The 14,226-nt window shown below is 41.0% G+C and overlaps 1 protein-coding gene across 2 annotated transcripts in view; it reads left to right on the top strand.

Annotated features, from left to right (window-relative positions):
• LOC126175535 (N-alpha-acetyltransferase 60) overlaps window positions 1–14,226 on the top strand; it is a 92,386-nt gene that overhangs the window by 44,407 nt on the left and 33,753 nt on the right. For both annotated transcript variants that reach the window (XM_049922368.1, XM_049922367.1), the window contains exon 4: window positions 1,922–2,148. In XM_049922368.1, the coding sequence (XP_049778325.1) occupies window positions 1,922–2,148 (227 nt within the window). The remainder of the gene's footprint in view (window positions 1–1,921; window positions 2,149–14,226) is intronic.

Here is a 14,226-nt window from a genome sequence, read left to right as displayed (position 1 = left end):
GTACTCAGTCACTAAGTCGGCACTGCTTTGTGACCTGTCAGTCAGTATGTGGGAGATGGTGTGTGACTGGAGAGACAAAGCATAGGTTGTTTTATCTGTACTGAGAAGCTGTCCCTCTCCAAATATTCCAAGGGTCTAGCCAAGGACTTCATAGACCGAAATCACCCTCCCTACTTTCTCCAGAAACAAATCTCCTGCACCATGTGTTATACCATTGTGTTTACATACTGAAACAGCAGGGACATAAATTGCAGACCATTATCAGCAACAACTTTGCACAGAAACCCATTCATGACATAGAATTTGGTAAAGACCAGCAGAGTGTATTCTGTGTTGTGGTTATTAGCATACTACTGAAACAGTAAAGTAAAATTAGTCCAGTTGTTCTGACTAGCCTCATCATTAACTTGACTCTTCATCAAAGCAGCCATTTTCTCAGTTTTGGGGAAAAAAATAATCATTGGCAGCCAAATCTGGTGAATGTGGAATTACTTGAAGAAATACAGCAACCAGCCACTTTTTGTTTAGCTTGATCTATGCCAAGACGTGTTTTGGGTCTTCACCTATCTTCTATTGGTTTAGTAACATTTTTGTCTTTATCACTACAGTGTTCTTGTCAATTACATTTTGTGTGTTGCATCTATCTTTTGCTCTGTAACTTGTAGCTCCTTTTCTTTCATTTATATGCTTAGCACATACGCTTTTAACTTTATTGTTGCAGGATAGCATTCACCAAATGGCCAATTTGTGCCTGGGAGCTGTATTTCTTCAAGTAATTTAATCCTCACTCACAGAGCTCAACAAACATTGCTATGGCTTAGTCAATATGCCAAGGTTCTTCTTCATACAGGAATAAGAGCACTTTTGCAACAGTGATGTGCACATTATCATGAAGGAAAAGAAATTTCTTCTGAAAATTTAGTCTAAATAGCAACCTTTATTTTGACCATTAAATAATACTCAGCAAAGGTTATGGTACAACCCATATTGTGGTAATCTATTAACAACATACCTTTGGAATCTCAAAAGATAAACTGTTTTCACTTTTTGACACATTTTAGCCTTTTGTCACCATTTGTTATGACTGATATTTTGTCTCTGACATTTAATGATGAGTCCTAATTTTACACAATGTTATGAAATATTGGGAACACATGTATGTGGTTTACAGACATAACCCTGCCACACAAAAGCTTTATAGTGGCCACAACTCCATGTAAAATGTGTCATATTGATTTTTTAATGTCTGGAGCAGTGAATGCAAAATCACACTTAAATTTAGCCGCCAGCTGAAAAATTCTTTCCTGTTGAATCTAGCTCCTATTTTATATTCATGTGAGTTGAACACTGTAAAATGCAGCTCTTTATCACAGTAGGTAATTCAAATACATAAAAGATATTAGTACATGGTTGTTCACAAAATCACCACAAAAAGCAGATAAGCATACATCTCTGCAGCTTCAGAGAATTTCAGCTGAAGGTTTATGCTTCCCTAAGCCATAATATTTTGGTCACGTGCTTGCTGTTTCTTTGTCAGGGCAAGAACTTTTAAAACATCACTTCTGTACCATGTGTATTGCATGTTATTTCATCTATAATCAGAGTGGAATAGTATATATCCTAAAGAAGAATGTATTTCTTTTCTAAGGTTGTAAAATCATGTGGATTTTTTGTTGTATTGACTACAGTGTATTAACTTTTAGCTGCTATTGAGTTGTTGTATGAATCTAAGCTTTTTATTTTTTCTCCAACTTAACACTTTGTTTCCAGACAAACAATAGTACCATAACCATTGAGACATAAAAATTTTATTTTTAATATTAGCTCCATGTAGCTTATATTTAAATCTAAGACAAGGAAAAAAGAAAATACAGCGAGAAAATTCAGACAACTTTAATTCAGTTTTGATGTTTTGCTGCAGGATCGTGGCATTCTGGCACAGTCATTTGGAAAACAGACAGAAGTTGGATACATTTTGAGTCTTGGCGTCAGCAAAGCTCATCGTCGTAATGGCATTGCATCGCTCCTGCTAGACAACCTCATTTCTCATCTTACAACACTGGAGCATTCAGATTGCAAGGCAATCTTCCTGCATGTGCTGACTACAAATTCAGCTGCCATTCACTTTTATGAGCATAGAAACTTCAGGTAAATCAGAAAATAATGCCTAACATTTCTTGCTGTAATGTCATATATCTGCTGCAATGCAAAGAGGTCCTTTTTTGTAGTTAAATAGTCAATGGTGGTATTATAGATTGGCAGGTTTGTTAAATTTTCACAAGTGATTGATATGTCCAGTAAGAAAGAAACAGTCAGTCCAAAACTGTTCCTCTCCTTTTTCATTCCTTCAACAGCTGTACATATACCCTACCCTTTTCCTTCATTATGATGAAGGAATGTTATAGTATTCCAAAGGCTCAAGACCCAGATGTATTTCTAAATTTGTGTATGTGATTTTGCTCATTTTTGCTATGATTAAGTACACACTCCTCTTCAGTATCACATATAGTTAACAACAGTTTTTTTACTTTGATTTTCAAAACTGTTTGCATTTGCATTTAGTGAAGCATTACAGGCAAGAATATATCTGGTAAATTATTACTGTCCAAAAGTTAGAAATAAATTAGTGTTACCAATAAATCAGTTACTCAAAATAGGAAAATTTTATTTAATGTTTTAAAAACTCATTTATCAAATTCCTAAGAAAATCAGACCTCTATATTTTCAGCAAATTATCAGAATAAGAAAATTTGCTTTTAGCAAGCTGTAAAATAGTGACAATTAAAATTTTATATTTCTGTGTCTTCTTTAAGAACATTGGGAAAGAGGAAGATACACGCGCATTTGTATTCACAAAATTTGGTTTGAATTTTTTGTTAGCCTCTACTTATTGAAATCTTAATGTATGTCCATTTATCATACCACGAGAGTTGTGTATCACCTAAAAAAAAAATTATCAGAAGGCACAAACCAGTCTCCTTAGCCCCACAGCTGTCATTCACTTTTATGAGCATAGAAACTTAAGGTAAATCAGAAAATAATGACTAACATTTCATGCTCTCTGCAATGCAGAGAGGTCCTTTTTTTGTAGTCTCAGCACTATAGGAAAAACAACAGATGCTGACGAACATTGCCAATCAAAAGGCGGCTGTACTGTAGTGAAGCCTAAATTTGTCCAGAAAACATGTGAAAAGTCAAAACAGCTAGTATATGGTAACCCATTGTACCTGTGTCTCTGAAAACATTCAGTTTAAATATACTGATGCCCATGTGTTACAAAGCTGCAGCCATCGCCAGGAGATGGCCCTCAGTCGGCAGAGATCTAAATGTGATTATAATGCTACACAACCAAGGATTGTTGATCTTAAAAGCATGAACAAAATACAGTGTCTTGCATGTATTTTAGTTTTGTAACGGTTGAGTATAAGATCACTTCTCCGAAGGTATTTCACTACTGTAGGATTGTGGTAATAAAATTTTTCTCTGATAAAGGGTACTGTAGATCTTGAATTTGAGAATCAAAATTTTCATCAGAGTCACTTAAGATTTTTATGTAGTTGTTGACTACATTGCTGAGTTGTTCAGAGATAACCATTAACTGCTCATTTCTGAGACACACATTAATTATTAAAGAAGTAAATTAATGTTTCCACTCTTAATAATGCTTTTCCTCTGTTTAATTACTGATACTTAAATTTTGTATTTATTGTAATGTAAATCTCTCAGTTCGTTTTAACTCAAATTACGTTATATAACTTTTCCTATTAACCAATTGTCATAAGTTAATAAAACCAAAGATAACTTGATACCCCAAGTTGACCATCATATTTAGACTCCAATTTTAATTCAAAACTCTTAATGTTTCACAAAATTTTACTTCTATTAGATAACTATGTATAATTTCAGGAAAAAGTTCTCCATTAGTAACTCAGTATATAACCACTGAATAAATTTTAACACTTCACAAAGTTTTATTTTGTGTTCTTTATATACTTGCTACTGACCATTTATTATTATATTTTAATTGACAGAGGCGTGTAATCAGACATGACTTAAGACATACTAAGCTTTGTTGATACATCATTTTAGTAACATCTTATATATTAAATTTGCTTTAATACTCAACAACAATATCTTGACATAGTTGGAAGCATCTCCTCACACTGTGTGGCTGTTGACTTGCCGAAAGTTGGCCTGGCATCTAAAAGCCAGCAAAGCAGCACCAGAAGACATCCATTTGGTACTTGAAAGAAACTAAAAACATGCACTTTTGTAGCATTTGCAAAACACATTTAATGTAATAAAATTGGTAATCATTTACTGAACAAAAGAACATAACCTACTGTACTGTATATTATGAGGGTGGTAAAATCCATAGTGAAATGGCTTCCAAGTTGAATCACTATATGGTGTAGCTATCTTTGTTAGTAAAACATGTCAGACACCAGTAACCAGTAGTAGTTGGTAGCTATCATCCATTTGAATTGTGATTCATACCTCACCATCACCTTGCAAACAGTTGCCGTAATAGTGCATTTGCCACAGGATAACGATATGTATCCTTTAACCTACTATCTAACAGTGCTATAAAATAAAATAAATAACTTCTTTCTGAAATCAGATATGAACTCCAGACAACTTCTGGAGGTATTTCCCAGACAATGGCAGATCATTTTGCTAAGTCTAGTACTGCTGAACTTCTAGTCCCAGCATCCCATCACCACCATGCATCTACAGGACGCTATGAATTGGACATCAGTTACAGTGATTCAGTATCCTATAACTACCTAACTGAAGCCCTTTTAGAACTAGGACGAGAAATTCTGCCTTATGCAAGACACTTTTTTTCTGTTTTGTTTCACCCAGACATGTTTCAGTACTTTTTGTGCTATCTTCAGTGGATTATTTTTTATTTTCTAACTGTAAAATTGTTGTTACATATTAACATTTAGTGAAGCTTTTGGTACATAATATTTACAACTGCATAAGGCAGAATTCCTCTTCCTATTTTCATAGCAAGTATGGACATAACAAGAACAAGAAGAACTGTAACACCACAAGATGATCTGTTTAAAACTATTTGATATAATGTTAGAGAAGGCAATAATTCATAGATGAGTTTGCAGTTCTTTTGTTCCTCCTCCTACACTGCAACAGTAATGTATCAGTTGCAACAACAATAACAACAACAGCAGCAACAACAACAACAAATATCAAATTGGCTACAGCTCTGAGTGTTCATTTTAACCATTCTTTTTGTCTCTTTAATTTATGTCTTTTGCTGTTTTCTTCTTCTTCTTCCATGTCTGGATGCACCAATTATATCTTCCCTTCCCAGTAATTAGCAATGTAGATTGCTTTGTCATTGACTTTCAAAATATCATCTTTAGTGCATGTTATAGACATATCTGGGCAGATCAGTAGGTGGTCCAAGTCCTGTATTGCTCCGCATTCACACCTATCACTATCACTGTAACCCCATTTAAATAGGTTTGATTTGCACCCAGTTACTGCAGTGCGCAGCCGGTTTAATGACCTCCAATTTGTAAAAGATAGTTGAAATCCTGTAGATCCCTCCTCAAGTAGTTCCATTGTGGAGTGTGGCACCATTTCTTCCCAAAGGGATAGCCGCCTTGCGACGGGCTTGGTGGGGAGCTCTTCAGTAGTTTCAATGACACTCCTGCGGGATTTCAGCTGGATACGTTGTTTTCGGTGCATATGCATCGGTTGTCGAGGATCATTCTTTTGTTTTGATCTTTCGATCTCGGCGGCTACTTGTCTGCGGATAGTGGGTGGTGCTATGCCTATGATGGGGTAAATGATGTCTGTGGGAGTTGGTTTGAGGCATCCTGTGGCAATACGTACAGTTTCGTTTACGGCGATGTCAACTTGCTTAGTGTGAGCAGAGTTCCTCCAAACTGGCGCTGCATATTCGGCTGCTGAGATACTCAGCACCAGACCCGTGGTGCGCAAAACATGTGGTTGAGCTCCCCACGATGAACCTGTTAGCTTCCGCAGTATGTTGTTCCTGGCACAGACCTTTTTTTTAGTGTTGTGACAGTGCTGCTTAAAAGTATAGTGCTCTGTCCAATGTTACTCCCAGGTATTTTGGGCTGTTTGTTTGTTTCAGCTTTTCCCCTTGCCACATGACTCGGAGTTTCTGTTTGGCTTGTTTGTTCCTAAGATGGAAGGTGGATACTTGAGATTTACTAGGGTTTGGTTTGAGATTATTGCCGTCGTAATAGGTAGCAAGTTCTGTTAAGGCTCCTGTGAGATTCTCCTCCATTTGTTCAAAGGTTTTATCCTGTGTGGCCACTGCTGCATCATCAGCATATATGAACATTCGTGTCTGGTGGCTGATGGGAAGATCATTGGTATAGATGTTAAATAGTATTGGAGCCAAGACACTACCCTGTGCAAGTCCATTTTTCTGTGTCCTCCATCGGCTGTTTTTAGATTGTAAGGTTACATAGCATACATTGCACGAACATAGAAAGGGTGTAGTCCTTAGTAACATTATACACTTTCTGGGTAAGCAACTTATGGTTAACTGTGTCATATGCAGCACTGAGATCCAGGAATGCGGCCCCAGTTACTTCTCCTCTCTGATAGCCATCTTCGATGTACTGTGTGAGATTAAGGATTTGGCCACAGCATGATTTTCCTGGTCGGAATCCAGCTTGTTCATTAATGAGGGCTTTGTCCACATAATCAGCTATGCGTTTCAGGATCATTCGCTCCAGCACTTTAAATAAATGACAAAGCAGTGAGACAGGCTGGAAATTTTTAGCTTCAGCTGGGTCTTTCCCTGGTTTTAGTAACGCAATAACCCGAGCTTTCCTCCACAGTTTAGGAATTTGCATTGTTGTAATACAGTTATTCATTAGCTCTAGGATCCATGCTTGTACTCCTGGTCCAAAATGTTTAATTTGCTCAGATCTCAGATCGTCGAGGCCAGCGGCCTTATTGTTTTTCAAATCGTTGATGGCATCTTGTAGCTCCTGAATGAAGAATGGGTGAGCTAGGAAGCTAATCTTCTCGTTCAATTTTCTTTTAATTTTGCCATTCCTCATCTTCCTTTTAGTTTTTCCATTCATGAGTAGTTGGTGAGCTATCTGATTAGTGTAACTTCACTGTAATTTGGTTGTGGTTCTGTTGGGTCATTGTTGAGACTTTTGACCAGTTTCCATGCCTTCCTACTGCTGTGCTTCATGTCCATCTCTTGTAAGAGGTTACACCACTTTTCCTTTCTTGCTTCAGAGATACCAGACATCAGTACCTCACCTGCCTGGATCGTTTCCTCTGAGAAGGGGTCCTTATTGTACAGTTCTTCATACTTTTTCAGAGCTTCCTTGCTGCTACCATTGAGTCCAGCGATATACTGGGTGCGGCACCCTCTAGGTATCTGCCGTCGAGAGATTTTCTTGACAAGGTCTATAAAAGTTTCATATGATTGTATCTCTGGTTTAATTTCCAGGATCTCCTTATCAAGGTCCTCTGTGAAAGTTCGCAATGAGCTTTTTTGAAATTGAAGCGTCTCTCGAAGGGCATTACATCTGATTTGATTACTGCAGTAATGCAGCAAGTTATTGCTCTGTGTTGCGATCTTGGAATTGGGTCCTCGATTTGCTTTACAGTTTGCAAGGATACCTTTTCGGAGACAAAGATGTTATCTGGATTATATCCTCGTTTCCATCTTCTGCTGTTAAACGATGCAGGCAACTTTGGGTCATGTATCAATTTCAGTTTAGCCTGGTCTGCCCAGGTCTCCAGCATTTCACCATCATCATTTGTCTCTTTATAACTCCATGTGAGACCGTGACAGTTAAAATCTCCTAGTACAACTTTAACGTTTTTTGAATGGAAATTTCCAGGCTCCGTAAATTTGAACCTCGCGCTGGGTGGTTTGTACACGGATGTTACAGTACATGAATGTAGCTCAATAGTTAAAATTTCTATATTTTCTTCGCAGGTCAGAGCACAGGAGCATACGTCTAAGTTCGGTTTCACAAATATAGCACTTCCATACCTTTCGCGTGGTCTCTCAAGAACTAATTTCATGCCTTGTATTTTTGGTCTATGGCTAGTTGGTGCTCTGCGTGTTTCTCGTAACACTAAAACATCACAGTTGTTTCGTTTGCACATGTCAGATAATAAAATTACTTTATGTACAGATAAGCCTTCAATATTGCAGGAAGTTGTCACTAGTGATGGTCTTGATAAAGGCCTTTTTTGAGTCTCTTCAGAGAGTTGTTTTGTCATCTTTGGTTCTGCAGATGATGAACACTGTCCTAACTTCCATAGATTTGAGAAAGTTTCTGGGTCTTAGTCTAACGGTTTGGACGACTTAAAAGTGTTGAAGTATGTATGCAAACTTCCACTTCTTTAACGAGATGACTTACTTGAGATGTTCGGCCGACCTTCCTTGCTGGTTAGCCTGCCGCTGCAAACTCTCTTTCTCTTCTCTGAAGTATTTTGCTAGTTACAGGAATTTCTCAAGACTTTTGCTACTTATAAAAATAAGTAGACGTACAAAGTTTCATTTGATTCAACCAACAATGTATATTTGAAATTCAGACATTTTACAAAATCCCACTCTTCACATAAATAAACATAGGTTAGTATGTCTCTCGTGTGTCGAAACGCCAGGAACAAAGTTAATTTACGTGTAAGAGAAGGTTGGCTTAATAACCATGTCCTTTCTAAACATGAATCTTAATATACGTCTTCCCTTCACCAAGGCTAAGACAAAAGGTTCTTTTTTTTTCCCACGTTACTATAACAATAGTCAAAACACAATTAGAACAGAGTAGGATAAACATTCCATGGTTCTTCTGTCCACTTTCACTAAACTTCCATTGATCGACCGACAAGTACTTGTCAGTGCTGTTGAACCACTGCCTCTACATTCTGCCCATGACTCATTTCCAACCTGCACACACAAACATATGATGTGCAGTCGGTAGGATTCCACTTCCTTAAACTCATATCTAAAATCCGATGGTCGTCACTCTGCCCGTTAACACAGAATGTTAATGTCCCTGGCGGATATATGACACCGCCTGGGTCCCATGGATCTGATATTAATTTTTCTTGTGCACTGGCAGACCAGTAATTCTCATTAAATTTCTTGTGGAAGTCTCCCCAAGAAGAAAAATTCTCAATATTTACGGTTCCCTATTCTGAGGCTTGTCCTAATAGGAATCCCACAGCAAATGCAATCTTTTTAGAATCTTTTCAATTCTTTGGCAAAGCTTGATTGAATTTTTTCAAAAAATGGGTTGGATGTACATCCCCGTGTGGCTTAAATTTAGGAAATTGCCTGGATAATCCTGAATTAGGCCCCCATTGTAGATCAGTCATTACTTCACTAGTTAATACTGCATTATGCGAAGTTACCTCTTTGTCTACTTTATTCTGGATAAGTTTGAATTTTTTCCACAGGACATCTATAACTTTCTTGGTATCACTAAGTTCAAAAGATAGAATAGGAGATACGTTTCCGGATGTTACTTTCTCAGAAACTTTCTGATCTATAAGTTCTTTCACCTGTTCCTCCAAACTATTTATATTTATGATATCAGAGTTCACTAATTTCTCTTTGAAGTTCCTTTCACATTATCTACTCTTGTACTAACACCTGCAATTTGCAATTGGCATTAAATTATCTTGCTTATCAACACTCTGTTTCAAAGTACTCAACCCTTGCTTTACAGCATTGAATTTAACATTGCACACATTTTCAAAGGATACTAACTTTTGATTAATCTCTGATTCTACACTATTACATTTGTCTTCAATATTCAATTCTAGCCTTTTTTTTTTTTTTTTTTTTTTTTTTTTTTTTTTTTTTTTTTTTTTTTTTTTTTTTTTTTTAAAAAATCCTGAAATTGATCATTCTGTTTCTGACTAAAGTCAGTGAACAGTTGATTTACATGAATGTTCAAGGAAATAGTTAATTCATTCTTTAAGTCTAATTTCAGATTCTCTAATTTACTATTTAAGGCGTCGAATTCAGTTTTTAAAGCATCCATGCCTTCGCGTAGATTACTAAATTCTCTGCTTTGTGAGTCAACCTTGGCATTTAACAAACCTAGATTAGTCGCTTGACTGTTTAAAGTTTTGCTCTGGGTATTTAATTGAGAATGTACTGAGTCTAGTATTTCACTTAGTTCTTTAGCATTTTGAGCATTTAAAGCTGCACTCTGGGCATTTAATTGAGCATTTACTGATTCTAGTTTTTCACTTAGAGTTGCATTTTGAGTTTGGATTAAATTTACTAACTCATACCATTCAGGCACTTCCTTACTAACTTTCATAGCCATAGCTGGTTCTTCAGTTTCCTCGACTTGCTGTACATTATTCATATTCCTATAGGCTTTAGACTTTGTGAGCCTTTAATGCTAATTGTAATTATACTAAATACACAGTAAAGTTTCACTCCACAGTATTCTGTCGCACTTCTTATTCTAGTAATTAAGTTTTGTTTCATGCTCACTCAGCATAGAGTTCTCACTGCGTAGGTGAGCAGATGTGGAAGCAGGTCAGCATCAGTGAACAGCAACTGCTGCCGGCGGTGTCGGATGTTGGTTTCTGTGTCTGCGTCCCCGCGATGCATGTGAGAGCTGTATACTCCCCACACTGAATCTTCTTAGTCAGACTGTTCTAGGCGTATTTCTTCTTAGTCTAATACATCGAGCTTTTCTCCTTATTATGCTCAGTTGCTATGGCAACACATGATAGCTTTTCCTCCCATTTTTGTCTCGAAATTCCTGTTTTCTTCTGTCCTTTCACACAGGTCACCACGTTCTAACACTTTGTGCAGGTGCTGTTGACTGTGCAGTTGAGCGCCCCACAAACTGAACATCATCATCATCATCATCACATTTGCACTTAGAATTATTGCACATCTTGGGGACAAATGTCTGCTTGTGACTGTGTTTATGCGGATGGATATGTGTGTGTGTGCGAGTGTATACCTGTCCTTTTTTCCCCCTAAGGTAAGTCTTTCCGCTCCCGGGATTGGAATGACTCCTTACCCTCTCCCTTAAAACCCAAATCCTTTCGTGTTTCCCTCTCCTTCCCTCTTTCCTGACGAGGCAACCGTTGGTTGCGAAAGCTAGAATTTTGTGTGTTTGTTTTTGTGTCTATCGACCTGCCAGCGCTTTTTATATATATATATATATATATATATATATATATATACACACACACACACACACACACACACACACTCCTGGAAATGGAAAAAAGAACACATTGACACCGGTGTGTCAGACCCACCATACTTGCTCCGGACACTGCGAGAGGGCTGTACAAGCACACGCACGGCACAGCGGACACACCAGGAACCGCGGTGTTGGCCGTCGAATGGCGCTAGCTGCGCAGCATTTGTGCACCGCCGCCGTCAGTGTCAGCCAGTTTGCCGTGGCATGCAGAGCTCCATCGCAGTCTTTAACACTGGTAGCATGCCACGACAGCGTGGACGTGAACCGTATGTGCAGTTGACGGACTTTGAGCGAGGGCGTATAGTGGGCATGCGGGAGGCCGGGTGGACGTACCGCCGAATTGCTCAACACGTGGGGCCTGAGGTCTCCACAGTACATCGATGTTGTCGCCAGTGGTCGGCGGAAGGTGCACGTGCCCGTCGACCTGGGACCGGACCGCAGCGACGCACAGATGCACGCCAAGACCGTAGGATCCTACGCAGTGCCGTAGGGGACCGCACCGCCACTTCCCAGCAAATTAGGGACACTGTTGCTCCTGGGGTATCGGCGAGGACCATTCGCAACCGTGTCCATGAAGCTGGGCTACGGTCCCGCACACCGTTAGGCCGTCTTCCGCTCACGCCCCAACATCGTGCAGCCCGCCTCCAGTGGTGTCGCGACAGGCGTGAATGGAGGGACGAATGGAGACGTGTCTTCTTCAGCGATGAGAGTCGCTTCTGCCTTGGTGCCAATGATGGTCGTATGCGTGTCTGGCGCCGTGCAGGTGAGCGCCACAATCAGGACTGCATACGACCGAGGCACACAGGGCCAACACCCGGCATCATGGTGTGGGGAGCGATCTCCTACACTGGCCGTACACCACTGGTGATCGTCGAGGGGACACTGAATAGTGCACGGTACATCCAAACCATCATCGAACCCATCGTTCTACCATTCCTAGACCGGCAAGGGAACTTGCTGTTCCAATAGGACAATGCACGTCCGCATGTATCCCATGCCACCCAACGTGCTCTAGAAGGTGTAAGTCAACTACCCTGGCCAGCAAGATCTCCAGATCTGTCCCCCATTGAGCATGTTTGGGATTGGATGAAGCGTCGTCTCACGCGGTCTGCACGTCCAGCACGAACGCTAGTCCAACTGAGGCGCCAGGTGGAAATGGCATGGCAAGCCGTTCCACAGGACTACATCCAGCATCTCTACGATCGTCTCCATGGGAGAATAGCAGCCTGCATTGCTGCGAAAGGTGGATATACACTGTACTAGTGCCGACATTGTGCATGCTCTGTTGCCTGTGTCTATGTGCCTGTGGTTCTGTCAGTGTGATCATGTGATGTATCTGGCCCCAGGAAGGTGTCAATAAAGTTTCCCCTTCCTGGGACAATGAATTCACGGTGTTCTTATTTCAATTTCCAGGAGTGTGTGTGTGTGTTATATATATATATATATATATATATATATATATATATTTAAAAAGAAAGATGATGAGACTTACCCAACAAAAGCGCTGGCAGGTCGATAGACACACAAATAAACACAAACATACACACAAAACTCTAGCTTTCGCAACCAATGGTTGCCTCGTCAGGAAAGAGGGAAGGAGAAGGAAAGACAAAAGGATTGGGTTTTAAGGGAGAGGGTAAGGAGTCATTCCAATCCCGGGAGCGGAAAGACTTACCTTAGGGGGAAAAAAGGACAGGTTTACACTCGCACACACACACATATGTGTGTGTGTGCGAGTGTATATATATATATATATATATATATATATATATACACACAGGCAACAGAGCATGCACAATGTCGGCACTAGTACAGTGTATATCCTATATCCACCTTTCGCAGCAATGCAGGCTGCTATTCGCCCATGGAGACGATCGTAGAGATGCTGGATGTAGTCCTGTGGAACGGCTTGCCATGCCATTTCCACCTGGCGCCTCAGTTGGACCAGCGTTTGTGCTGGACGTGCAGACCGCGTGAGACGACGCTTCATCCAGACCCAAACATGCTTAATGGGGGACAGATCCGGAGATCTTGCTGGCCAGGGTAGTTGACTTACACCTTCTAGAGCACGTTGGGTGGCACGGGATACATGCGGACGTGCATTGTCCTATTGGAACAGCAAGTTCCCTTGCCGGTCTAGGAATGGTAGAACGATGGGTTCGATGACGGTTTGGATGTACCGTGCACTATTCAGTGTCCCCTCGGCGATCACCAGTGGTGTACGGCCAGTGTAGGAGATCGCTCCCCACACCATGATGCCGGGTGTTGGCCCTGTGTGCCTCGGTCGTATGCAGTCCTGATTGTGGCGCTCACCTGCACGGCGCCAAACACGCATACGACCATCATTGGCACCAAGGCAGAAGCGACTCTCATCGCTGAAGACGACACGTCTCCATTCGTCCCTCCATTCACGCCTGTCGCGACACCACTGGAGGCGGGCTGCACGATGTTGGGGCGTGAGCGGAAGACGGCCTAACGGTGTGCGGGACCGTAGCCCAGCTTCATGGAGACAGTTGCGAATGGTCCTCGCCGATACCCCAGGAGCAACAGTGTCCCTAATTTGCTGGGAAGTGGCGGTGCGGTCCCCTACGGCACTGCGTAGGATCCTACGGTCTTGGCCTGCATCCGTGCGTCGCTGCGGTCCGGTCCCAGGTCGACGGGCACGTGCACCTTCCGCCGACCACTGGCCGCAACATCGATGTACCTTACCCCACGTGTTGAGCAATTCGGCGGTACGTCCACCCGGCCTCCCGCATGCCCACTATACGCCCTCGCTCAAAGTCCGTCAACTGCACATACGGTTCATGTCCACGCTGTCGTGGCATGCTACCAGTGTTAAAGACTGCGATGGAGCTCCGTATGCCACGGCAAACTGGCTGACACTGACGGCGGCGGTGCACAAATGCTGCGCAGCTAGCGCCATTCGACGGCCAACACCGCGGTTCCTGGTGTGTCCGCTGTGCCGTGCGTGTGATCATTGCTTGTACAGCCCTCTCGC

Source organism: Schistocerca cancellata, chromosome 3 (genome assembly GCF_023864275.1).
Source record: "Schistocerca cancellata isolate TAMUIC-IGC-003103 chromosome 3, iqSchCanc2.1, whole genome shotgun sequence".
Classification (NCBI taxonomy): Eukaryota; Metazoa; Arthropoda; class Insecta; order Orthoptera; family Acrididae; genus Schistocerca; species Schistocerca cancellata.
The sequence above is the reverse complement of the archived record's forward strand: the minus strand, read 5'-3'. Positions and strand labels throughout refer to the sequence as shown.